The sequence below is a fragment of the Halichondria panicea genome, chromosome 3, assembly GCF_963675165.1.
Source record: "Halichondria panicea chromosome 3, odHalPani1.1, whole genome shotgun sequence".
In the NCBI taxonomy this organism is placed as follows: domain Eukaryota; kingdom Metazoa; phylum Porifera; class Demospongiae; order Suberitida; family Halichondriidae; genus Halichondria; species Halichondria panicea.
Window position 1 is genome coordinate 629,788 of NC_087379.1, and position 26,005 is coordinate 655,792.

The 26,005-nt window shown below is 42.6% G+C and overlaps 3 protein-coding genes and 1 long non-coding RNA gene across 5 annotated transcripts; all 4 read left to right on the top strand.

Annotated features, from left to right (window-relative positions):
• The first annotated feature begins 37 nt into the window (after window positions 1-37).
• Window positions 38-25,915, top strand: LOC135333386 (uncharacterized). The gene is made up of 11 exons (XR_010393848.1): window positions 38-189; window positions 14,278-14,366; window positions 14,711-14,925; window positions 15,160-15,228; window positions 15,286-15,364; window positions 15,921-16,076; window positions 16,300-16,504; window positions 22,588-22,810; window positions 22,911-23,005; window positions 23,064-23,215; window positions 24,218-25,915. It is a non-coding gene; the product is annotated as an uncharacterized LOC135333386 (long non-coding RNA).
• Window positions 96-14,070, top strand: LOC135333376 (ATP-binding cassette sub-family F member 3-like). 2 transcript variants are annotated; one of them, XR_010393839.1, is made up of 11 exons: window positions 96-236; window positions 1,108-1,240; window positions 1,740-1,941; window positions 2,166-2,234; window positions 2,292-3,117; window positions 3,361-3,554; window positions 8,868-9,107; window positions 9,164-9,263; window positions 9,335-9,479; window positions 11,301-12,934; window positions 13,811-14,070. XR_010393839.1 is itself a non-coding variant. In XM_064528356.1 (11 exons), exons 3-5 carry the CDS (start codon window positions 1,769-1,771, stop codon window positions 2,383-2,385), a joined length of 336 nt encoding a protein of 111 aa, XP_064384426.1. In that variant the 5' UTR covers window positions 141-277; window positions 1,108-1,240; window positions 1,740-1,768; the 3' UTR covers window positions 2,386-3,117; window positions 3,361-3,554; window positions 8,868-9,107; window positions 9,164-9,263; window positions 9,335-9,479; window positions 11,301-12,934; window positions 13,811-14,070. The 2 variants fall into 2 exon arrangements, 1 of the variants encoding a protein (XP_064384426.1); XM_064528356.1 differs by having other exon boundaries at window positions 141-277.
• LOC135333027 (E3 ubiquitin-protein ligase TRIM71-like) lies at window positions 5,540-8,860 on the top strand. Its single transcript, XM_064527965.1, has 3 exons — window positions 5,540-5,635; window positions 5,776-7,007; window positions 7,671-8,860. The coding sequence occupies exons 2-3, from the start codon at window positions 5,786-5,788 to the stop codon at window positions 8,693-8,695; spliced, it is 2,247 nt and encodes a 748-aa protein (XP_064384035.1). The 5' UTR covers window positions 5,540-5,635; window positions 5,776-5,785; the 3' UTR covers window positions 8,696-8,860.
• On the top strand, window positions 19,925-22,572 carry LOC135333310 (E3 ubiquitin-protein ligase TRIM71-like). Its single transcript, XM_064528269.1, has 2 exons — window positions 19,925-20,051; window positions 20,186-22,572. Exon 2 carries the CDS (start codon window positions 20,196-20,198, stop codon window positions 22,413-22,415), a length of 2,220 nt encoding a protein of 739 aa, XP_064384339.1. The 5' UTR covers window positions 19,925-20,051; window positions 20,186-20,195; the 3' UTR covers window positions 22,416-22,572.
• Window positions 25,916-26,005: the final 90 nt, after the last annotated feature.

Sequence of the window (26,005 nt, forward strand, 5' to 3'; positions counted from 1 at the left end):
AGATGAGGGGGTGTTGAATGGGGTCAGAGATCAGAAAGCCATGTGGACTCACTGAAAGAGCTATAAACTACATGAACTATCTCTCTTAATATACTACTAGATATCAAGATGAAGGCAGCCTTGATAGCAGCCACGGTCCTCACACTGGTCTGCTCCCTTCATAAAGCCAGCTCTCTGGGGAAGCTGAACGTACCAGTGGTTTACTTCCCTATGTCCCCTCCAGCACTGGAGTCAAGGTCAGCTTCACTCTGAGCTCCCCTCAAGGTTGCTTCTCTTGGTCAGTGTACCTACTGTGTGTGTGTAGGGGGGAGGGGGGATACTGGTGCAAGCTGTGACCGTGATCTGTGTCTAGTGTTACAATTAATGAGTAGATGATGAGCGTCTAACCTTTTGATTTGAGATTGAAGAGTTAGAGGGATAGGAAACGGAGTGGTACGTGATGACCGCGTTACGCCCTATGAACGAGGCTATTAAGCACATTTTTGCCAGGTAACTCCCAAAGCTGTGTTTCCTCGAGACATCATCTCTTTCAGCAATTTATAACACGCCTAGTCCATGAGCCACGTGTAGTACTTGCTAATGACTGACCACACCCAGTAAAAAGAGACTTTCCAATAAAATTATGTTCCCAAGGCTGTTTTAGAGCTATTGGAACATATAACGTGTATGCGTGCTGGTTATGACTACTACAATAGGTATAGACCTTGAAATATAAGTGAGTTGCACGGACTAAGCACAGTTACTTGTAGTTTATTATGCACTGGGTGTAGAAATAGGTATTGTTGTGATGGCCTCGATTAAACCGCGGGGAAACACGGATTGTACCACGAGGGTGCTTCCGTTTCCAATCCCCTTTTCCTTTATCTATGGTCTAACTCTACATAGGTGTGGGAATCACATATCGTGTGTTTTCTTAAACACCGCATTGCCTTATAAGAAATTGTGTGCAAGTATGTGTACATAAATACTTGTGTGTGTTGTGTGTGTGTGTGTGTGCGTGTGTGTGGGGGGGGGGTGATCTGGTTTGTGTGGGTTGGGTCTAACAGGTCCACTACTGTCTAGAGCTTTGCTTAATGGTTCTATACACGCCCACACACACACACGCAGGTTGAGCACTAAACCGGACATAGTGTCAGTGAAGCCGCTGTATTTGGAGCGAGGTGCTATCGGGAGGCAGAACTCACGGCTCAGTCCACTCAGCCAATCAGATTGAGCAGTATTAGCATCGCTGAGGAGATTGGTGAGAAGTGTAACTTACTTTAAAACTAAGACACTATATTTACCTGTATGCCAAACTAACGTTGAAAATAATTATGACAAATAAACGGCCTGTTGGGACAAATGGTAGCCTAGGGACTCGGCTAATTAGAGTGAGTTTAGGTCTCTCAAGTATTTACACACAATATGTTAGGAGCTACATAAATCGACCATTCTACCAGGTAGCTATACTGGAACAGGGAGAAGAACACAAGGCATTATTAGTCTTTGGTTATTGGTATAATTTTTATTGTGTTAATTGGTGGCTGTGATTATTATGCTCTCTGTCTCATAATGCATTGAGCACCTCTCCACAGAAGAAATGGATGGTCAGAACTCTCTATTGTACAAAAAATAGATCATACTGCTGAATAGTAGTATTCATTTTTAAGAACAGAAATCTAACCATGCAGTTAGCATACTTGTAGTGATACACGTGTGTCTCTCCCCTTCCCTAACCACACCCCCTCACACACGTGCAGGTGTTGGAAAGTCCACCCTCCTCCGCTCTATGGCGTGTTGTGAGCTGCGTCTACCAGCTGGTGTGAGTGTACTACACGTGGAGCAAGAGGTCACCGGGGACAACACATTAGCACTGGATAGTGTACTCGAGTGTGACACTGAGAGAGTGCAGCTACTCGCTAGAGAGGGGGCCTCAGAGGACAAGGACACAGCAGCAGGCAGGTCTGTGTACCAGGGTGGGGGGTGTTTTAAGTATATGTTATTACCAAAATAATTAGTATCCAGCTATAATTAGGGTTACCAGTGTGTAGGTGTCCTAGTGTGTAGTGTACTGTGTGTTTGACTGCTAGTGAGCATTCGTATGATTATGGTTTGTGTGTATATTTTCAGTACTTATTTTCAGTACTTTATTTACCTTTCATCTGCCCCTCCCTCTGTATGTGTAGCGCTTCTGATGAACTGGCTGAGGCATACCTTCCACTACAGGAGATAGACGCTGACAAAGCACCAGCAAGGTAACTGTACCCAGTAGATCAAGTACCATCTTACACACTGTGCTCACTCACTCACAGAGCTGGCTGTATTCTGGCTGGTCTGGGGTTCACTCCACAGAAGAATGAGATTTTATCTGGCCAAGACACTTTGCAAGGTAAGCAGTTTTTGTGAGACGGAAGTGCTGACATTAATTAATCTTCTGTTTTCTGGGGTAAGGCGTGGGTGTTTTTTTAGAATCAGGCCTGTTTTCAGAGCTATCTTTTAGCTGCCATAACTTGAATTCCGTGGATACAATTTCAATGGTTTTTTGATTTTCTGAAAGCTTAAAAAGAGACCTTTCAAATGGTGTCATCAAAGTTTATATTCGAGAGATAAAAGTATTTGCCAATTTGGCCATACCATGAATAATATCCCATGGTCCAAGGCGGAAAAATTACAAATTAGGGCCCCAACAAAATTTTGGATCGAAACACATCATTTGAAAGGTCTCTTTCTAAGCTTTCAGAAAATCATGACATTTTTGACATTGGATCAACGGTATTAAAGTTAATGGCTGTTGAAAAATCAGGTTTGTTTTTAGAGCTATCTTTTAGATGCCATAACTTGTGTTAGGAACGTCCTATTTAACAAACTCAAAGACGCATTCTGTAGCTCTGAGAAAGCACTATTGTATACAATTAAAGTGTCTTAAAACCGCTAATTGCTCGCAGTGCCAAAGCTCACTAATTTGTGTGTCCTATGCTGTAGATGTGGGAACACGGAACCATCGTTGGTTGTGTGCAGTGTATTATAGTCGTACCCCCGGGTTTGAAGTGATCCATGGACTACTGGACCGTGTCATGCAGCTGCTGGAGGTGTCCTTCACCAAAGATGGCAGTGGATACTTCCTGAAGGCAGCTGAAGGTGAGGGTTGCATAAGCACAGCTGTGTATGTGTGTTAGGGACTTGTGAAGGAACTACTGTATATGCATTCAGTCCAGTTTGTTGGGAATTAGTGGCCTTGAGGTTTTTTGTAAGTGTATGTGTTGGGAAGATTATTTTGTCATAATTAATTCCTACAACTACACTTGCTCACTGCCCACACTTCTGCACTGCTTGTGTTTACCGCCCCCTCCCCTGCACACACACTCCACAAACTCTACCTAGTTCCCGGGCCTTTGTGCAGATGTGTGTGTACGTGGGAAGGTGATCGGGAAACTGGGCGTGCTCCATCCTGGTGTGTCTGTTGTGCAGCTCTAGTGTGTGTGAGACTTTGAGGTGTGTCTGGTGCAGCTGTTCTCACGGCCTCCTCCAACCAGTACCTGCCCTCCGTACTCTCCAGGGAGAACCTATTTCCTCAGGTTAGTATGTGTTTCATCATGACCTCCTTGACAGTATGTACCCAGGTGTGTGTTTAGGGTCAATACTGCAAGGTCATGTACTGTACATAATTATGTCATGTACATATAATTATAGCCTGGATCCATCCCAGGGTAGGCCAGTGAACGAGGTAATCCTTTGTTTGTAGTTAGTGTGCTTTAGTAACCATTAAAGATCTATCGTACTCTTCTTGAGGGGAGGGGTAGTTAAACACATTATTTTAGTACCGTTGATCCAATGTCAAAATTTATCGTATTTTTCGGCATTGGACCATCAGCTATTATCCATGGTTGTGTCCAAATTAGTTTTGTAGCTCAAAATAATATGAACTTTGATGGCAAGATTTGAAAGGTATATTATCTTGTTGAAATTGAATGCCCAAATTAAGATCGTTCTATTGTTTGATGTAGTAGTGAGATGAGCAAAATGTAACCCACGTGACAACGTTAGAATCTTTATCTCCATTTTGAAGATGTTCTTTCTTTGCAGCTAATTTAATACCATGACGATTATAGGCTCATGTGATTCCCATATCTGGGTATCATAATTATTAGCTTGTACATGTAGCTACATGTACAATCAGTGTAATCTAACCTCGGTTCTAATTATTAGTATGTATGTATGTGTGTGTGTGGGTTGTAGTACGTGATCTATGAAGTGGGAAGAAGGGGAAAGCATGGAATTAGAATGGGAAATTATTGGTCATACATTTTTTGTTGATTTTTGGTATTCCTTAGAATTTAGGAGGTAAAAATTAATTTCTGGTAGTTTCTTGTAGTTGATGTTCTATATCTTGAGTTGGTGTTGTTGTGTTAATCTGTACGTACTTTGGTCACAGAGTACAAGAGAGCATTGTTGTATGTAGTCGTCCGTATCTATGCCAAGATTTGTGTCTGCTGGTTTTATGGTGACTTCGGTTCTTTAGTTTGGCGTGGGCATATCGTGTGTTTGTTCAGGTTGGATGTTGTTTGGTTAAATATAAGTGGTAGTTTGTCGTCCAATTTTGTTTTTGAAGTGGGCATTTGTGAATATACTTGAGTGTAAGTTACATAATTCGATTTCGGTAAAAATTTCATTCGTCTGTAGATATAATTATGGTCTATCTGTAAGGGATTGTTCAGGTTGTTCTCTTTTGGTGGGTGTTACATGTATGTTCGGTTTTGAAACTGCGTGTGTGTAGATTGGTCTAGGTGATCTTGTGAACTCATTGTATTGACGTAGTAGTTGGGGATGTTATCAATGTTAGGGGTTGGTGTGAAGGAGAGTCCTTTAGTGAGTAGTGTTAGTTGTTCAGTGTTCAGAGATCCTGAGCTGAGGTTATGGACGGTTACGTTGGGAATGTTGTGCGTGGTAGAAAATCTATCTTTGTTTGTTTTGTTGAATGTGGTTGGGGTTCCTGGGATTTTCTTTTTTGCCACGTGTTGATTGTTTCGTCTCTGTCTCGCTGGGTATCTCCTGGTGCGTTATTGAGCTTGTATATATTGCTCATCCCTTCAACATTGGATTATTGTCATTAGCAAGAAAAGTTTTGATACGTAAATATCCCGACCACAAGAGAAGGTCGGTGGTGTGAGTGGGTGGGGCAATGGAGTCCACTCAACCATGCATCTCATGGACCCAATTAAGAGTGTTCTAACATAATTATACACATAGAGATTATCATCTGTATGTATGTATGTATGTATGTATGCTGATTTTTGTATTATGATGAATTTGAACTGATCTTGTGTGTGTGCATTGGGTGCATGATGTGAGATCAATTTCAACATGGTATGGAGTGTTGTTAACATGGAGGGTGACATTGTATGAGTGTGTGTTGTCTGTATCTCAGGCAACTGGTCAGAGGGCTAGCAATAGATCTAGAGTGGGTGTAGAATGTTGCTAGGCAATATAGCCACAAGTATGTGTGTACCATTATGGTCTAACCATAATCAATACTTTGATCCTATATGAATATTGTTGTGCATGCATCACCTGACCTGTCACTGTGAGAGCTGTGAGTCTATAGCTGCTTTTGCCAAGCTTTGAGCTTTTCTTTCTACTACTAAACACTTTTCTAAAGGTGAGCATAATTATTGTACACGTTCTGATACATTCGTTTAAGTTTGTAGTTTTCGTTGCTTGAATTCTTTGCTATTATTATTATAAAGCTTGACACGCCCCCTTTTTAGCCTATTGTTATCCTTTTCTCTCCCCCCTCAGTTTTGTGTCAATGGCTGAGAGGCCGAGTGCTGCTCAAGAAGCTCTCTCCAAAGTGGAGGACCAGCTGTCATGCCTAGTCTGTCTGGAGCCCTACACCAACCCTCGACTGCTCTCCTGTTTCCACGTCTACTGTCAACATTGTCTCGAGGATATAGTTGCCCACAATCGACAAGGCCAGCTGGAATGCCCCAAGTGTCGCCGGCCCACCCCCCTACCCCCCACTGGTGTGAGTGGCCTCCAGGCTGCCTTCAATGTACACCATCTCTTTGACATTCAGGAAACACTCAAGAAGGTGAAAGAGCCTCAGAAATTGGCCTGTGAGAAATGTGTGAAAACGACTCGTAAAGCCACCAGCTTTTGCCGACAATGCACCAAGTTCATCTGCGAGAAGTGTACTGATATGCACAAAGAATGGGAGGAGTTTGAAGGTCATGAAGTGGTTACTATCAAAAAAATTGAGGGAGATTTGATTCGCTTGGTCTCCCCAAAGAAGACGTCCCCTCGCTGCCCCAAACATGACGACAACATGAGACTTTATTGTGAAACTTGTGGAGAGTTGATTTGCCGAGATTGTATTGTTCATATACACAAAGACCACAAGTACTGTGTGATTGCCGACACCTTTGAGAGCCACAAGAAAGAGATCCTGGACTCCCTGGGACCCGTTGAGAAACAGCTAGAGGCCACCGACACAGCTCTCGTCAATCTGGATGGACGTCATGCTGAAATTGTTGAACACGGAGGAAAAGTTGCGACCAATATCCACTCGAAATTCGATGAACTCCATCAAGCTCTGTATGCTCGTGAGGGGGAGCTTATGGCCGAGTTGGAAAGCCACACCCAACAACAGCTCAAGAGCCTCTCTGCTCAGCGAGAGGAGGTGGAGATCCTCCAAACCCAACGTAGCAGCTGCCTGCATTTCGTGAGGGAGAGCATTCGTACCGGGTCTCCAGGAGACGTGCTCAAGATGAAGCAAGGTGTGGTGAAGCAAGTGAGAGAGCTGGTGGACACCTTTTACCCCAACACCCTAGAGCCTCGTGAGACAACCAACACCTGTTTTGTGCCTTCTGCTCAGCTAGTCAAAGATTGCAAGAAATACGGTGCCTTGTGTTGTGTTAATATTCCTCAAAAAGCAATCGCTGATCAAAAAGTAACTGCATATTGTCGATTCCTCTCCGCCAAAAATTCAACACCGCCAGAACTCTGGGCAGTTAAGGCCTGGGTCAGGCACTGATAAGATTAATTTTATTCATTGCCTACATTTTATGTAGATCATGTAGATCATGTAGTGTTAATGAGATTCATAATGTTTATTAATGTTATTCATTGCACATGACGTCATAAGGTCAATGTATTTGCTTAGCTAGCTGCTAGAACTATTATAGATTATCTTTGGCAACAAATACGGCGGACTTAAACAAGGTAAGAGTAGCTGTTTAGGCCCTCAAAAGATAGATTATGTTGTTATGATTATGTTTCCTTGATGGGAAGTAAAAATGTCCAAAACTTTCTTAGCTATGCTAGCTTCTTTAGCTCTGACAGCCACCCTAGAGGTAGGCTATTTTGTGTATCTCAAGAATACAATAACTCCTACTCTTCCCATCAAGGATACTAGTACCTAGCTATGAGATGTTCATCTAGCCTTGTTTTTGAAGATTGATCTTGGCATCTTCAACGCCGTATTTGCACTTCTCTTTCTGAAAGTGGCATGACGTCATCATCATTTATGGGACTAATTAGCATAATTGAATTAAGCTAATTAGTTTTTTGGAAAAAGAAAACATTGAGCTTCATTTTGGATCATTTTGATGCAGCATACACTGTATATTGCAAATAATACAGCAGTATGAACATAGTGTAAATTTTGGTGTTAAAATCTGGACCCGGGCCTTAAGTGCGCAGAGAAGCCAAACTTATCTCGAAAATAATTGACAAAGCCACAAAATGTGTTGTGAAGGAACGAGGGAAGGGAGAGTACGAGATCTCCTACCAGCCGACAGTGGGCGGGGCCAGCGAGCTGATTGTGAGAGTGGGTGGAGAGGAGGTGGCAGGAAGTCCATTCCCTGTGGCAGTTAAGACTCCGATCGATAAACTAGGAACTGTTATCAAGACTATCAATGATCCCAAGTCACCTTATGGAGTTGCACTCAACCTAGCTGGGGAGATAATTGTGGCTGAACAGGTTGCTGGTATTGTCTCGATATTTAGCCCCACAGGAGACAAGCTGCGAACATTAGACACTCGAGGCACAGCTGTTGGGGAGATGAAGAATCCTCGTGGTGTGTCAGTGGACGGTGATGACAATATTCTGGTGGTGGACGCTGGTAATAGTCGACTGTTGAAGTTCTCACGTGGAGGAGACCTGATCCCAGCAGTTGGTAGTCATGACGATGGTGCTGGACAGTTTAACAATCCGATTGGTGTTTGTGTCAACAGTGTCAATGGGAAGGTGTACGTGGTTGAGTATGGTGCTGACTGTGTTCACATCTTCAACTCTGACCTCACCTTCTCCAGCCAGTTCGGCAGTAAAGGCAGTGGTAATGGACAGTTTAGTCTTCCCTGGGACGTTGCATCCGATCGTAGTGGTTGTGTGTATGTGGTTGATTATTATAATTGTCGAGTGCAAGTCTTCACACCCGATGGTGGCTATCTGAAGCAGTTTGGGAAGAGAGGCAGTGGAAATGGAGAACTTACCTACCCTGTCAGTATCTGTGTGGACAGTGATGATCTGGTGTATGTGGGGGAGCTTGGGAACGATCGTGTCTCAGTGTTCACGTGTGAGGGAGTGTTTCTCAAGTCGTTTGGATCAAAGGGATCTGGACCAGGACAGTTTGATTGTCCTTTTGGCATAGCAGTAGACCAGTGTGGTGTGGTGTATGTGTCTGATTATCGCAACAATAGAGTGCAAATATTATCCTAGTTTATTTTTGTTATTAAATTTGGTTGAGTTATTGTAACATTGCTAATGAATATTGAAATTGAAACCAGTGAATTCTTTGCCCATGCTGTCCCTGTGTACGTGTGTACTGAGTCTCTCCTGTTATAGTCGTACCTTTAGTATCGTACCTCACCCTACCCCCCCTCCGCTGCAGGGTCTCCATGGTGATATGGTGCTGTTAGCGGGCAGCAACACTGGTATGGCCAAGGTCAAGGTCCGTCTGAGAGAGATGGCGTTACAGGGGGTGGAGCCTGATATCATCAAGCTACTAGTCATTGAGAACATGATGCTACAACCCTCCATGGATGTGTACATTCTGCCACTGCCACCCACGGAGGTCAAGGGTCACCGGACTGGACGCCATCCTACAAGACAACTAAATTATTGTGTGTGGGTGTGTGGATCATTGTCTCGTTGCTTAATAATACAGAGATACATTTGTCCTTGCAGAATCTTTTGTGCCGAGCCTGTTTCCATGACGATAAGACCAGTGATTGGTCATATGCCAAACTGCCCTCTATTGACTCAGACCAAAAATCACAATATTCAGGTACACTCTAAAGTTCTAAGATTTTGTGATTTTGTCAAACAACAATACTTTCAATGTCTTAATTAATGCAGTTTTTCCTGTGCGGCCTTCCAAATGAAATAACACTGTATGGGGCGTTTGTCAACTTCACATCACTGCATTGGATGTGGTGATTGTCCAATCAGAATGCTCTACCCACCCCCCAGACCTCCTCACTACAACACAAGGACTCAGATAGTAAGTGTGTTGTTGAGGGGGACAACTTTTGCCACTGATTTTAGCATACCATTACTTTGATAGAACTTCCTATAAGAGTTACATGTGTATACAGTGGTGGCTGTACGACTTTGAGAACCTGTAACTTGATATTGTGATTTTCTGAAACAAGGAGCTCCTTCATTATTTTGGTATGCTTAAATCATAGCTGGCCCAATTTCTGCTAATATTGGACAGTGCATGATAGCCCATGGTATTTTTCGAGAAATTGTTGTGTGTTCAAAATGTGTGTGTTGATTATGCCATTTTAACAAGCTAGCTCACTGATATAGTTGACAAACACTCTCTGGGAACAAAAACCATTGTGTGTAGCTCTTATTTCAATATTTCACAAACTTCCTTGCTTTGGAATAAGTAGCGCTTATAATTTATTGCAGAATGCAGAGGCTGCAAAAACGCATTGATTTTACGATGACTTCAATGTAAAAGGGTGTACCAGCTCAGCATAATTTTACTGCGGAAGCTATATCAGAAGTAGTTAGTGGGCGTTCGAAAAACAATCAAAATTCCAGGCTCTTACACGAATATAGGACTATTCTATTGATGTGAGTGTGCTAGCTAGCTGTTGAGACCCTGTGTAGGGTACGAGCTGGGCTTGTAAATGGGTTGTATTCTGCTTGTAATACATAGATATAAGATAGATGTGGCTTAGTGGTTAGGGTGGTGGCTTAGTAGATCACGCAACGACGTGGATTTGATTCCCTTCTAAAGACTTTTCTTCATTTTTTTGCATTTCAGTGAGTAGTTTCCCTAAGTTTTGAATGCATTATACTCTTGGAAGTACATAATCAAGTTGGGTCGTCGCCCGGTTTCCGTTTCGGAAATTGGGCAACAACCCAACTTGCGCCAATAATATCATTACTAATAGGTAGATTAATTAGGTTCTGTCTTTGTTTAATTCACATTTTGTAGAATCGAAGTGGCCAAGATATTCCACTATACTAAAATATGGGGCATATCCAGTATACAGGCTGGCTCACTAAGACTAAAATGGTAGCCGTGGATACCAACAATACGGCTCAGTTGATGAAACAGAGGTACCGTACATTGTACAGTATGTATATTGCCAGGAGTACATGAAGGGGAGTAAGCAACTACTATACACACCATATGCATTCATTGCTGTCTCTCTGTCACAAAACCAGGAGACAAAACTTATAGTAATGTAAACTGTTTTGTTTGACATAACCATGTGTGCATGGCTAAGGCAGCCAGGCTACAATCAGAAATTCTACCAAGTGCTTGCACAGTACATGTAATTAACCACAGTGTTTGAGTGCAGCCACTTGAGATGTGGGCATTTTACACACATGTATGACAGAGTCAGACTACAACACGTTTGTATGGGCTGTATACCGTAAACTATAGCGCGAAATTTTCGAGGCACTTATATTTCGTGGATTGGCCTCTAAAAACCATTTCGTTGCACAATGTTCGCGGAATGACTGCTTACCGGAAGCCACGCCTTTAAATATTTGCACGATAGCAGGTACCCTTCATGTACTCCTGATATTGCCCATTTGTACTGTATAGTCCTCACCTGTTAGACCTTTGTCACGGTGTTTGGACGAAAAATTGGCAAATTAGCAATATAGCAGTGCATATACCCTCGACCCATAATTATAATAATTATTATGCTAATGGCATTACTTGGTTGACCCATAGGTATGAGACATAATAATAGTGGCAGCTATAGGTGACCCCAGAGGAGGTCCCACAACCGTGCATGCGCCTAGCATTAATTTTTGTTGCATCAGCATTTAATAAAACTTGCTTTTACAGATCGATGCTGCATTGAGAGAGTTAGAGCTCCTGTTACTAAAACTATACAAGACAGAGGACTAAGTCTAAGAAGAGTGCTACACGTATCTCTAAAGGCAAGTTTTATGAAAATGCTGATTCAGCAAATATTAATGTTAGGCGTACGGTTGTCGGACCTCCTCTGCACACACACACACAAACACACTACCGTAACCTCGCTTGCGCATGCGCACCGAGGCATAATTATAGTTGGCCCAATTTCAGTTCAATACCGTGAACTACAGTCCTGGTCTTTTTCTAATTTTGTGTAGCATTCAAAATGTGGGGGTTGATTGCGCCATTTTATAGAGCTTCTTCTTAGGTTTCATAAAACCATAAAACTATTGAAATTGCATACATACAAAATGCACACATACACCTACACACACCACACACACACTCACACACACACACACACACACACACACACACACACACACACACACACACATGCACACACACACACACACACACACACACACACACACACACACACACACACACACACACACACACACACACTATGCAAGTGACCCCCAAACACCTCGTCATTCCCTGGGACCCCCAAACAGAGTTCAAATACCAGCACCAATTGAATGTGAGTGTGCTAGCTAGCTTGTTAGAGCTAAACCTGTGTAGGGTACCAGCTACATAGGCTTGTACATGGCTTGTAATAATAATTACCGTATAGCGAGTAATTTACGTGAGGTGGAAATGTTCGTATTTTTCGTATTGTAGAGCATCATACGAAAATGAAAACTGCTCTACCGCTATAGGTTCAACGTCACTATCCTGAGCTATACCAATATTTAGAATACAAAGTGCACGTAAGAACAGTTCATACGAACATTTGCATCAAAGAAAAGTGTAGTAGACAGTTGTATAATTCCGATTGTAACAGAATGAGCTCATAAAGAAGATTATCCATGCAACTCCCACGCACACTCCATTCTGATCTGTTTAGAATAAATCTCATATTTGGCCGACATTGATGAATTAGCATGCAGGGGAGGGGGTAGTTGAACATCTTTCAATAGCCATAACTTTAGTTCCGTTGATCTAATGTCAAAACTCTCACGATTTTTCTGAAAGCTTAGAAAGAGACCTTTCAAATGATGTTTTTCGATCTAAAATTTTTTTGCAGCCAGAATTTGTTGTTTTTCGGAAGTAATGAACTTTGATGTCTCTTTCTAAGCTCACACAAAATCAGAAAATCGTTGAAATAATTATGATCCACTGAATTCAAGTTTTGGCAACGTAAACATGCACTCCTCAGACCATTGATTAAACTGATGGGGTTGTTGAACGGCCCTAACTTTAGTGTTATTGATCCAGTGAAAAGTCCTAGAGCAAATTTTAGGATGAGGGGGGGCTGGTGTTTAATAATTATGTTTAAAAGCTCCCTCTAATTTACCCCTGTGATTAACCCCCCCACACACACACACACACACACACACTCACACCCACACCCACACACACACGCACGCACACACGGCCACGGGGCAGACACTGCGTTGTGACGTATTTGTAGCGTATTGAGATCACAACTCGTACGAGGGAGCTGCTGTTGGGGGAGGAGCCCGAACGTTTCAGTGTGCAGGCTTTTTACGAGGAAGGTACGTACGTGAAAAACAGTTACAGTTAAGTAGTGGGTGTGTCGATAGTCATCCATCACTAGGTTTGCTGGGAAATTTGTAATCCATTCTCTAGAATTTATTTGTGTACCTAATTTGCTCGTTATTCTCTGACCCTTGTACTCAGAGATGTGCCCACAGAATAAGGCCTATAGTTTACTAGGATCATTTATGAGATGGAGGATTAAGATATTCCGGGCACACCACTGTCAGTGTGTACTGTATACACTATAGCAGGTAGGGTATAAAGCAACCAAGCTTGTACAAATGATTAACTTCGCATTTGGTATAGTACTGTCCTTATTCCTGTGTTGTACACTAACAGGGGGGGGGCGCCCTGGGATTTCCCACCCCCAGCCAAACTTCCCTCTCCTAGAAATCTGAAAAATTAATGATGTCATAACAACATTTATCCAAACGTCTACAATCTCAATAAAATTAATAATTTGTCATGGTTTGAAACACGCAATAAAAATGTCTCTGAACGACCCCAGACCACCCTGAATTAAACGTTTTCCCCTCCCAGCTAAAAATCCTGACTACTGTTTATTAATTGTTTTATTTTCTGAAACTTTGTATATACAGTTGAGCCTCGGTTATCCGAACACCTTTGTCCCCGGGCCCATTCGGGTAAGTGAAATATTCGGATAATCAAAAGCTGGCTTTTTGCCAGCCACGTGGGCAATTTCCTACTGCGCATGCTCAGATTGCACTATGCTCTAGCATTCGGATAATCGAGGATTCGGATAACCGGGATTCGGATAACCGAGGCTCAACTGTAGAGATAATGAGATTTAGATAAAATAGCATGAAGATTGTGTATTATTATTTCCTGAACCAATTTTCCCTCCCCCACAGTCTCATGCATGGACAAAGATGATGTGTACAGTTTTGGAGTGCTTGCTTGTGAAGTGGTGAATGCCAGATTTCCTGAAGCTGCTGTATTTCTTGGTCTGCTATCGAGTATGGAAGGTGTATGGCGGGAGCTCCACCCACTCATCACCTCCTGTGTCTCTCACTCCCCTCAGGACAGACCCTCCATGGACACAGTGCTACACCACATCAAACAATTGGACTCTGAGTCTTAGCATTGGTGCATGAGTGTGTTATTATTAATTTGTGTAAAGAATATGAAGATTATTCTTGCAAACAAAGTGGGGGAGGGGCTGCTCAAGATGAGGGGGTGTTGCATATGGGGGTCAGAGATCAGAAAGCCATGTGGACTCCACTGAAAACTGCACTAGATATCATGCAAGATGATAGCAGCCACGGTCCTCACACTCGTCTGCTCCCTTCATAAAGCCAGCTCTCTGGGGAAGCTGAAGGTACCCGTGGTTTTACTTCCCTATGTCCCCTCCAGCACTGGAGTCAAGGTCAACTTCACTCTGAGCTCCCCTCAAGGTTGCTTCTCATGGTCAGTGTACCTACTGTGTGTGTGTATAGGGGAGGGGGGATACTGGTGTAAGCTGTGACCGTGAGTTACAGTCAATAGTTAATTAAGCTTGGTGCAAAGATTTAGGCCTAAAAACAATTTTAACGTGGCTTAATATTGCTCGGTGAATTCCAGTGTCCAATAATTATATAGTGCAATAAAAATAATTAATGATTACGTATAATTATTATGCCACGCCCACACACACAGGTTGAACATTAAACCGGACATAGTGTCAGATATCTATAACCATGCAGCTAGCATACTTGTAGTGATACATGTGTGTCTCTCCCCTGCCCTAACCACACCCCCTCACACACGTGCAGGTGTTGGCAAGTCCACCCTCTTCCGCTCTATGGCGTGTTGTGAGCTGCGTCTACCAGCTGGTGTGAGTGTACTACACGTGGAGCAAGAGGTCACCGGGGACAACACACTAGCAGTGGATAGTGTACTCGAGTGTGACACTGAGAGAGTGCAGCTGCTCGCTAGAGAGGGGGAGCTACTGTATGGCCTCAGAGGACAAGGACACAGCAGCAGGCAGGTCTGTGTACCAGGGGTGGGGGGTGTTTGTTTTAAGTATAGTAAAACTAATGTTACCAAATTGGTATTCAGCTATAATATTAGGGTTACCAGTGTGTAGGTGTTCTAGTGTGTAGTGTACTGTGTGTTTGACTGCTAGTGAGCATTCGTATGATTATGGTTTGTGTGTATATTTTCAGTACTTATTTTCAGTACTTTATTTACCTTTCATCTGCCCCTCCCTCTGTATGTGTAGCGCTTCTGATGAGCTGGCTGAGGTATACCTTCCACTACAGGAGATAGACGCTGACAAAGCACCAGCAAGGTAACTGTACCCAGTAGATCAAGTACCATCTTACACACTGTGCTCACTCACTCACAGAGCTGGCTGTATTCTGGCTGGTCTGGGGTTCACTCCACAGAAGAATGAGATTTTATCTGGCTAAGACACTATTTGCAAGGTAAGCAGTTTTTGTGAGTGCTGACATTAATTAATCTTCTGTTTTCTAGGGGAAGGCGTGGGTGTTTTTTCAGAATCAGGCCTGTTTTCAGAGCTATCTTTTAGCTGCCATAACTTGAATTCCGTGGATACAATCTCAATGATTTTCTGATTTTCTGAAAGCTTAGAAAGAGACCTTTCAAATGGTGTCATCAAAGTTTATATTTGAGAGATAAAAGTATTTGCCAATTTGGCCATACCATGAATGGTCCAAGGCGGAAAAATTACAAATTAGGGCCCTGACAAAATTTTGGATCGAAACACATCATTTGAAAGGTCTCTTTCTAAGCTTTCAGAAAATCATAACATTTTGACATTTGGATCAACGGTATTAAAGTTAATGGCTGTTGAAAAATCAGGTTTGTTTTTAGAACTATCTTTTAGAGGCCATCTATTTAAAAAACTCAAAGACGCATTCTGTAGCTCTGAGAAAGCACTATTGTTACAATTAAAGTGTCTTAAAACCGCTAATTGCTCGCAGTGCCAAGGCTCACTAATTTGTGTGTCCTATGCTGTAGATGTGGGAACACGGAACCATCGTCGGTTGTGTGCAGTGTATTATAGTCGTACCCCCGGGTTTGAAGTGATCCATGGACTACTGGACCGTGTCATGCAGCTGCTGGAGGTGTCCTTCACCAAAGATGGCAGTGGATACTTCCTCAAGGCAGCTGAAGGTGAGGGTTGCATAAGCACAGCTGTGTATGTGTGTTAGGGACTTGTGAAGGAACTACTGTATATGCATTCTGTCCAGTTGTTGGGAATTAGTGGCCTTGTAAGTGTATGTGTTGGGAAGATTATTTTGTCAGAAAATTAATTCCTACAACTACACTTGCTCACTGCCCACACTTCTGCACTGCTTGTGCTTACCGCCCCCTCCCCTGCACACACACTCCACAGACTCTACTTATTTCCCGGGCCTTTGTGCAGAGGTGTGTGTACGTGGGAAGGTGATCGAGAAACTGGGCATGCTCCATCCTGGTGTGTCTGTTGTGCAGCTCTAGTGTGTGTGAGACTGGGAGGTGTGTCTGGTGCAGCTGTTCTCACGGCCTCCTCCAACCAGTACCTGCCCTCCGTACTCTCTAGGGAGAACCTATCTCCTCAGGTTAGTGTGTGTTTCATCGTGACCTCCTTGACAGTATGTACCCAGGTGTGTGTTTAGGGTCAATACTGCAAGGTCATGTACTGTACATCATTATGTCATGTACATATAATTTTATAGCCTGGATCCCAGGGTAGGCCGGTAAACGAGGCTAGTACATATAATCCTTTTGTTTGTAGTTAGGGTGCTTTAGTAATCATTAAAGATCTAACGTACTCTTCTTGAGGGGAGGGGTAGTTAAACACATTATTTTAAACAGCCATAACTTTAGTACCGTTGATCCATATCATTTGCTTAAAGCTTAGAAATAATGTGCTTCAATCCAAATTTCTTTAGTGTAATTTTTCGGCCTTGGTGTCCGGATAATCGAGGTTCTACTGTAATGGGTATCATCTTACGTTTAGGTGTTTTGTGGCTTGTAGCTACATGTACAATCAGTGTAAGATCTAACCTTGGTTCTGACAATGTGGATTTGCATGCTAATTACTTGTGTGTTTGGAAAGGGGGTATGTATAAGATCCAACCTTGGTTGGATTTGCCATTATAATTAGTCCAAATAAAATAGATGCTATAATTAAAAGTCTATTAATTGTGTTGAGTTTGACCTTCATAAAGTTGTCATAACTTTGTCATACTTCATTGAAATTCAAAGTTTCATATACTATTGGATTCCTTGTTAAAAGCGCTTCTATCTATTATGCTGTAGAGCTCCAACCAGCTAAAAGTTAGCATTTTCCATGTAGAAGTCCCAGGCCCCCAAAGCATAAATGAAGCCATAATTGACCACATAACTTCCGGGGTCGAACCCAATGCAAATAGACTTTAGTTTTGTAGGTAATCTGTGTAAGAGCGTGCGAGTGGTTGTAGTACGTGATCCATGAAGTGGGCAGAAGGGGAGAGCATGGAATTAGAATGGGAAATTGTTGGTCGTACCGGGGTAGTGTCGTACATATTTTGTGGATTTTGGGTATTCTGTAGAACTTGGGAGGTTGTGTATTTTTGGGGTTGGGAAGTAAAAATTTTTTGAGGTTTTTGTGTATTGCGTTTAATTGTGGTGAAAAATGTCTGGTAGTTTCTTGTAGTTGATGTTCTATATCTTGAGTTGGTGTTGTTGTGTTAATCTGTACGTACTTTGGTCACAGAGTACAAGAGAGCGTTGTTACCCGAGGCGCGTGGGCGGCCACGGGTATTGTCGTCTGTTGGTCTGTTTGTTTGTTTGTTTGTCACAGGTATATATCTACTCACCTGGATGCCACAGCGCTGCGTTTACAGCATAGATAGCCTTCACACAACAATATCTTGGTTTAAATAGTGACAGATTTTGATGTTAAAGCTTCATTGTCGAGCAAAAGCTAAGAAGCTTAGCAGCTATATAACTAGCTACACGTGGCCTTGATTACGTAGTTGCAGCTGAAGTGATCCGTACCAGGAACAATTGATATAATTAATTATACAATATATGTAGTAGAAAGCTAAAATTGTGACTGGTTGTTGGCTGACTCTGGATCCTATACTCCAGCTAGCCTGGCAGGAGCCATACCTCTCTAAGTCCAGGCTTCTTTGCTGTGATCCCAGTCTAGTTCACAGTACATGTCTAATGTGACACACATACCATGTACCACTAGCACTCAAAGTTTCAGCATGCCTCCAGTCTGGTTTAGTTTTATTGCTTTTGAGTTGCTCATACATGCTACATGCACTGCATTATCACTCTTCTGGTTTCATGTCACCAGCCGAGGGTTTGCACTTTAGTGCTCTAGTTGTATGTAGTCGTCCGTATCTATGCCAAGATTTGTGTCTGCTGGTTTTATGGTGACTTAGGTTCTTTGTTTTTTAAGTTTGGCGAGGGCATAATTATCGTGTGTTTGTTCAGGTTGAATGTTTTTTAGTTAAATATGAGTGGTATAGTTTTTCGTCCAATTCTGTTTTTGTTTGGTCAATGTACGCTTCTAAAGTGGGCATTCGTGAATATACTTGAGTGTAAGTTACATAATTCGATTTCGGTAAAAATTTCATTTGTCTGTAGATATAATTATGGTCTATCTGTAAGGGATTGTTCAGGTTGTTCTCTTTTGGTGGGTGTTATGTTCAGTTTGGAAACTGTGTGTGTGTAGATTGGTCTAAGTGATTGAGTTGGGTCAAGCAGGTCCAACAGTTTTAGAGCTAGGCTGGGTTTCAGTTGCACCAACTCTTAATCAATGTGTGTATTCTCAATCCCTCTCAATAATGATGTTTGTTCCTTGTACACAAGTGCACAAAATAACAGTCGGCCAGCACAATTAATTATTTCCGAGCGAAGTATAACAGTTACTGCATGTTGTTTTGTTCAATGTCTGCTCGAGTATTGGCAATACCCATTTATCCACATGGCATGCAATTATTGCTATGTCAGCTTATTCAATTGAAAACTTGAGCTAGCTAGCTAGCTACATGTAGCCTTTCAAGTAATAGTGAAAGGTCTAGACCAGGATCCGATGGTTACCGATATAGTGCTACCCCTTGTTCCTGTGGTGTAGAGAGAAGATTCATCGTCATGAAAACTAGTCATGGTGAAGATGACTTGCTAGATCTAGTTACTTTTCTCTTTACTTTTCTAGCTGATTGCGACACTTTAATTGTTATGTATAATGAACGTGTACAACTTTTGTAATCATCATTGTTCTTTGCTGATTAACAAAAATTATGTGTCTTACCAATTTTAGCTAATTTAAATGGCCAATTAAATTTTGTTTGTTCGGACATAATTATGGCTGAACATTATTTTACAAATTGTTATTTTGTCCACTGCACAAGTGGTCTCAGGCTGCTTGTATGGGCATTGGGTTGTGATGGACAATGAGCACTTGGAAATAATTGCCTAGTGTTGATTGTTTCGTCTCTGTCTCGCTGGGTATCTCCTGGTGCGTTGTTGAGCTTGTATATATTGCTCATCCCTTCAATACTGGATTATTGTCATTAGCAAGAAAAGTTTTGATACGTAAATATCCCGACCACAAGAGAAGGCTGGTGGTGTGAGTGGGTGGGGCAATGGAGTCCACTCAACCATGCATCTCATGGACCCAATTAAGAGTGTTCTAACATAATTATACACATAGAGATTATCATCGTATGTATGTATATATGTATGCTGATTTTTGTATGTAAAAGATTATGATTGATTTTATTAATCTATGGTGTGAATCAATCTCAAACTTAGCCAGTGTATATTTGGATGGACCGTACCAAAACCGCATGGACCCAAAAATGCAGACAGTGCAGAAAGTGACCCACAGAGAATCAGATGATTATTTGCACACATGACCTCAGCAATAACAGATAACAATAGAGTGGGCGTACAATGTTATACTACTGTAACAATAGCATTGATCAATAGTAATGGTCCATATTCGTACAAACGTACAATAATAGCTACTTATACAATATAGACACAATTGATCAATGCTGTTGTTGTGCATGCATCACCTGACCTGTCACTGTGAGAGCTGTGAGTCTATAGCTGCTTTTGCCATGCTTTGAGCTTTTCTTTCTACTACTAAACACTTCTCTAAAGGTGAGCATAATTATTGTACATGTTTTGATACATTCATTTGTAGTTTTCGTTGCTTGAATTCTTTGCTATTATTATTATAAAGCTTGACACGCCCCCTTTTTAGCCCATTGTTATCCTTTTCTCTCCCCCCTCAGTTTTGTGTCAATGGCTGAGAGGCCAAGTGCTGCTCAAGAAGCTCTCTCCAAAGTGGAGGACCAGCTGTCATGCCTAGTCTGTCTGGAGCCCTACACCAACCCTCGACTGCTCTCCTGTTTCCACGTCTACTGTCAACATTGTCTCGAGGATATAGTTGCCCACAATCGACAAGGCCAGCTGGAATGCCCCAAGTGTCGCCGGCCCACCCCCCTACCCCCCACTGGTGTGAGTGGCCTCCAGGCTGCCTTCAATATACACCATCTCTTTGACATCCAGGAAACACTCAAGAAGGTGAAAGAGCCTCAGAAATTGGCCTGTGAGAAATGTGTGAAGACGACTCGTAAAGCCACCAGCTTTTGCCGACAATGCACCAAGTTCATCTGCGATCTGTGTACGAACATGCACAAAGAATACGAGGAGTTTGAAGGTCATGAAGTCGTTACTATCGAAAAAGTGGAAGGAGATTTGATTCGCTTGGTCTCCCCAAAGAAAACGTCCCCTCTCTGCTCCAAACATGACGAGAAAATGAAACTTTATTGCGAAACTTGTGGGGAGTTGATTTGTCGAGATTGCCTCGTTCATATACACAAAGACCACAAGTACTGTGTGATTGCCGACACCTTTGAGAGCCACAAGAAAGAGATCCTGGACTCCCTGGGACCCGTTGAGAAACAGCTAGAGGCCACCGACACAACTCTCGTCAATCTGGATGGACAACATGCCGAAATAGTTGAACACGGAGGAAAACTTGCGATCACTATCCACTCGAAATTCGATGAACTCCATCAAGTTCTGTATGCTCGTGAGGGGGAGCTGATGGCGGAGTTGGAAGGCCACACCCAACAACAGCTCAAGAGCCTCTCTGCTCAGCGAGAGGAGGTGGAGATCCTCCAAACCCAACGTAGCAGCTGCCTGCATTTCGTGAGGGAGAGCATTCGTACCGGGTCTCCAGGAGACGTGCTCAAAATGAAGCAAGGTGTGGTGAAGCAAGTGAGAGAGCTGGTGGAAACCTTTGACCCCAACACCCTAGAGCCTCGTGAGACAACCAACACCTGTTTTGTGCCTTCTGCTCAGCTAGTCAAAGATTGCAAAGAATTTGGAGCCATTGGCACACCATCAGTAACTGTCACTCCTACAAAAAGACTCGACAAAACCAGAGTACAAGGATCCACTAGTCTTCGATTTTCAAACACAAATCCATCCTCAAGCATTAAAGCCGAACTTATAGCAAAATCAACGAATCAGACGACAAACTGTGTTGTGAAGGAACGAGGGAAGGGAGAGTACGAGATCTCCTACCAGCCAACAGTGGGCGGGGCCAGCGAGCTGATCGTGAGAGTGGGTGGAGAGGAGGTGGCAGGAAGTCCATTCCCTGTGGCAGTCAAGACTCCGATCGATAAACTAGGAACTGTTATCAAAACTATGAATGATCTCAAGAAACCTTGGGGAGTGGCACTCAACCAAGCTGAGGAGATAATTGTGGCTGAACGGGATGCTGGTATTGTCTCAATATTTAGCCCCACAGGAGACAAGCTGCGAACATTAGACACTCGAGGCACAGCTGTTGGGGAGATGAAGAATCCTCGTGGTGTGGCAGTGGACGGTGATGACAATATTCTGGTGGTGGACTCTGGTAATCATCGACTGTTGAAGTTCTCACGTGGAGGAGACCTGATAGCAGTAGTAGGTAGTCATGGCGATGGTCCTGGACAGTTTAACAATCCGATTCGTGTTTGTGTCAACAGTGTCAATGGGAAGGTGTATGTGGTTGATCATGGTGTTCACTGTGTTCATATCTTCAACTCTGACCTCACCTTCTCCAGCAAGTTCGGCAGTAAAGGCAGTGGTAATGGACAGTTTTACTATCCCTGGGACGTTGCATCCGATCGTAGTGGTTGTATGTATGTGGTTGATAATGCTAATCATCGAGTGCAAGTCTTCTCACCCGATGGTGGCTATCTGAGGCAGTTTGGGAAGGAAGGCAGTGGAAATGGAGAACTTAACTTCCCTGTCAGCATCTGTGTGCACAGTGATGACCTGGTGTATGTGGGGGAGCGTGGGAACCATCGTGTCTCAGTGCTCACGTGTGAGGGAGTGTTTCTTAAGTCATTTGGATCATATGGATCAGGACCAGGACAGTTCGATCGGCCTCTTGGCATAGCAGTAAACCAGTGTGGTGTGGTGTATGTGTCTGATGATGACAACAATAGAGTGCAAATATTTTCCTAGTTTATTTTTGTTAATTAAATTTTGTTGAGTTATTGTAACATTGCTAATGAATATTGAAATTGAAACCAGTGAATTCTTTGCCCATGCTGTCCCTGTGTACGTGTGTGCTGAGTCTCTCCTGTTATAGTCGTACCTTTAGTATCGTACCTCACCCCACCCCCCTCCGCTGCAGGGTCTCCATGGTGATATGGTGCTGGTGGCGGGCGTCAACACTTGTATGGCCAAGGTTAAGGTCGTCTGAGGAAGAGGGCGTGGCAGGGGGTGGAGCCTGATATCATCAAGCCACTAGCTACAGCCCTCCATGGATGTGTACATTCTGCCACTGCCACCCACAGAGGTCAAGGGTCACCGGGCTGGAAGCCATCCTACAAGACATCAGTATTCTATTTTATATTGTGTGTGTGGGTGGTGTGTGACTGTGTGTGGGTGGGTGTGTGACTGTGTGGTGTGTGGATATTGTCTCGTTACAAACTAATGCTACATTTGTCCTTGCAGAATCTCTTGTGCCGAGCCTGTTTCCATGACGATACGACCAGTGATTGGTCATATGCCAGACTGCCCTCTATTGACTCAGACCAACAATCATTTAGGTACACTAAGATTTACTATGATTTTTCAGAAACTATTGTCTTATTTGTAAATGTCCAGTTTCCTGTGCTGAGTGGACGACTTTTGAAATAACGATAATTATATAAATATGGTGGGGTGCTTTACCTTGCTGCATTGGACGTGGTGATTGTCCAATCAGAATGCTCTACCCACCCCCCAGACCTCCTCACTACAACACAAGGACTCAGATAGTAAGTGTGTTGTTGAGGGGGACAACTTTTGCCACTGATTTTAGCATACCATTACTTTGATAGAACTTCCTATAAGATTTACATGTGTGCCCGTGACTTGAATTTCGGTTGCCCGTTTCAATGATTTTTTTTCTGAAAGCTTAAAAAGAGCTCTTTCATTTGGTGTGCTTAAATCAATATCATTTATTAGCCCATGAAATTTTTGAAGATGGACTATGGCATGGTCTTTTTATTTAAACGAGAAATGTTGGTGAGCTCAAAATGTGTGGGTTGATTGTGCCATTTATAATAATTATGTTTGAAATTGGACCACGTACCAGAACATACGTAAGTTATATGGCATCTCAATATCAGAGGGGGTGGGGCAGGTGAAGCTGTATATATAGGACTTTGAGAGCCCGTGACTTTACATTACGTACACACATCATTATCATTTGCCATACCCTATAGCGTGTAATTTTCGTGGGGCAAAATATTCGTGGTTTTCGTGGTTGGAGGTCTGACCACGAATATTTTACCCACGAATGAAGCGACCTTGCCTACCTTTACCTGCAGTGCAAGCTGCAACCACGAAAATATTACCGATGAAATGTCTCAATATTGCTGAACCACGAATATTTTGTCCCCCGAAAATTACCCGCTATACGGTATTTGGTTGTGTTCAAAGTGTGTCTGTTGTGCAGCTCTAGTGTGTGAATATTTAGAATTCGAAATGTACGTAAGGACAGTTCACACAAAAATTTGCACCAACGAAAAGTGTGGTAGCTTTCATAAAACCATAAAACTATTGAAATTGGCCCACCAGACACTCATCCTAAACATTTCTAGTATCATAAGCTAGGTATGTTAGAATTGTGTCTGACTGCAACGTGTATACTATACTCTAATACCCAGTACATTGTATACACAATTATGTGTTATTATACTCACATCATGCATACTACTATCTACTCCCCTCACACACACCCACCCACCCACCCACCCACACACACACACACACAGTCAGTCTTCTTTTTCTCTCCTCCTTCGCAATCCACCAGAACTAACGAAATACTGCTCTTCAATCACCCTCTAAACAAGGGCGCCCTCACTATAACCCACGGCTCTGATCATTCCTGATAATGTCATTGAGTTACTTGACTGTTTGCAGCACCCAGACACTGGTGAGGTTCATGACCTCCCGACCCTCATAACCAAGCACCAGGTGGTGGAGATCAACGACCCAGTGCAAGTGACCCCCAAACACCTCGTCATTCTCAGGGACCTCCAAACAGAGTTCAAATACCAGCACCAATTGAATGTGAGTGTGCTAGCTAGCTTGTTGAGAGCTAAACCTGTGTAGGGTACCAGCTACATAGGCTTGTACATGGCTTGTAATAATAATTACCGTATAGCGAGTAATTTCCGTGAAGAAGTGAAAATTCGTTCATCTCGAAAGCGGTGATTTTCGTTTGACTTCATTGCCTGCAACCTACTGGTTTTACTAATACGTGTAGATATGAACAATTGTAAGGATCACGTTTATTTTGTTTCTAATACATGTATAACTATTAGATTGCATATGCAATTCCCGTACTTTGAATGCAATAATAAATCAAGCTTGTACAGTGTCATTCACAATCCATTAACTATCCGTACTCTTCAGGGAGAACCTATATATATGTCCTCAGGTTAGTGTGTGTTCATGACCTCCTTGACAGTATGTGTACCCAGGTACATGTATAATTAGTGTGTGTAGTTGCAGTACATGTATTTGATTTCACACATCCGTCCTCTAACCACTTATCAATGCAAACAGCCACTTAGACCGCTGCACAAGTAGCTCATGTGTAATTTGCCAGAGGATATATACATTGTAACGGCTGGCTTGCGAGACTAGCTCTCATCATTCAACTAATTTCACATTCGATGGTACTCTTGTTTTTACTAATACTACGTGATATGATGATCCCAGTATCATATTGAGTTTCAAATGCAGTGATTTTTCAATTGCAAATCTTATGTGTCGAAAGAAATGATTATAGATTGCAATTTCCATGCTTTGCATGCAATTTATTATAGTTACAACGCAATCAAGCTTGTACAGTGTCATTCACAATCCATTAACCTCTCATTGGATAGTACTGTCCCTATTCCTGTGTTGTACACTACTGTCTACCGTATATATATATGTTTCGTGTGGTAAAAAATTCGAGAAAAGGTGGTTTTCGTCAGTAAAAATTTCGTTTAGTCTCGTGGCTGCACGGCATTCCTACGTTCAGATAAGCCACGCCTACGTTAAAATTTCGTGGAGGTCAGCCTGCCCATAAAAATAACGAATATTTTACCCACGAAAATTACCCGCTATACGGTATTTAATTGTAGATTGTGTTATTTATGTTTATGTGATCAATTTTCTGAACCAATTTTCCCTCCCCACACACTCTCGTGCATGGACAAAGATGATGTGTACAGTTTTGGAGTGCTTGCTTGTGAAGTGGTAAATGCCAGATTTCCTGAAGCTGCTGTATTTCTGCGTCTGCTATCGAGTATGGAAGGTGTATGGCGGGAGCTCCACCCACTCATTACCTCCTGTGTCTCTCACTCCCCTCAGGACAGACCCTCCATGGACACACTGTGCTACACCACATCAAACAATTGAACTCTGAGTCTTAGCATTGGTGCATGAGTGTGTTATTATTAATTTGTGTAAAGAAATTTTGTTAGCTTATTCTGCAAACAAAGTGGGGGAGTGGCTGCTCAAGATGAGGGGGTGTTGCATGGGGTCAGAGATCAGAAAGCCATGTGGAC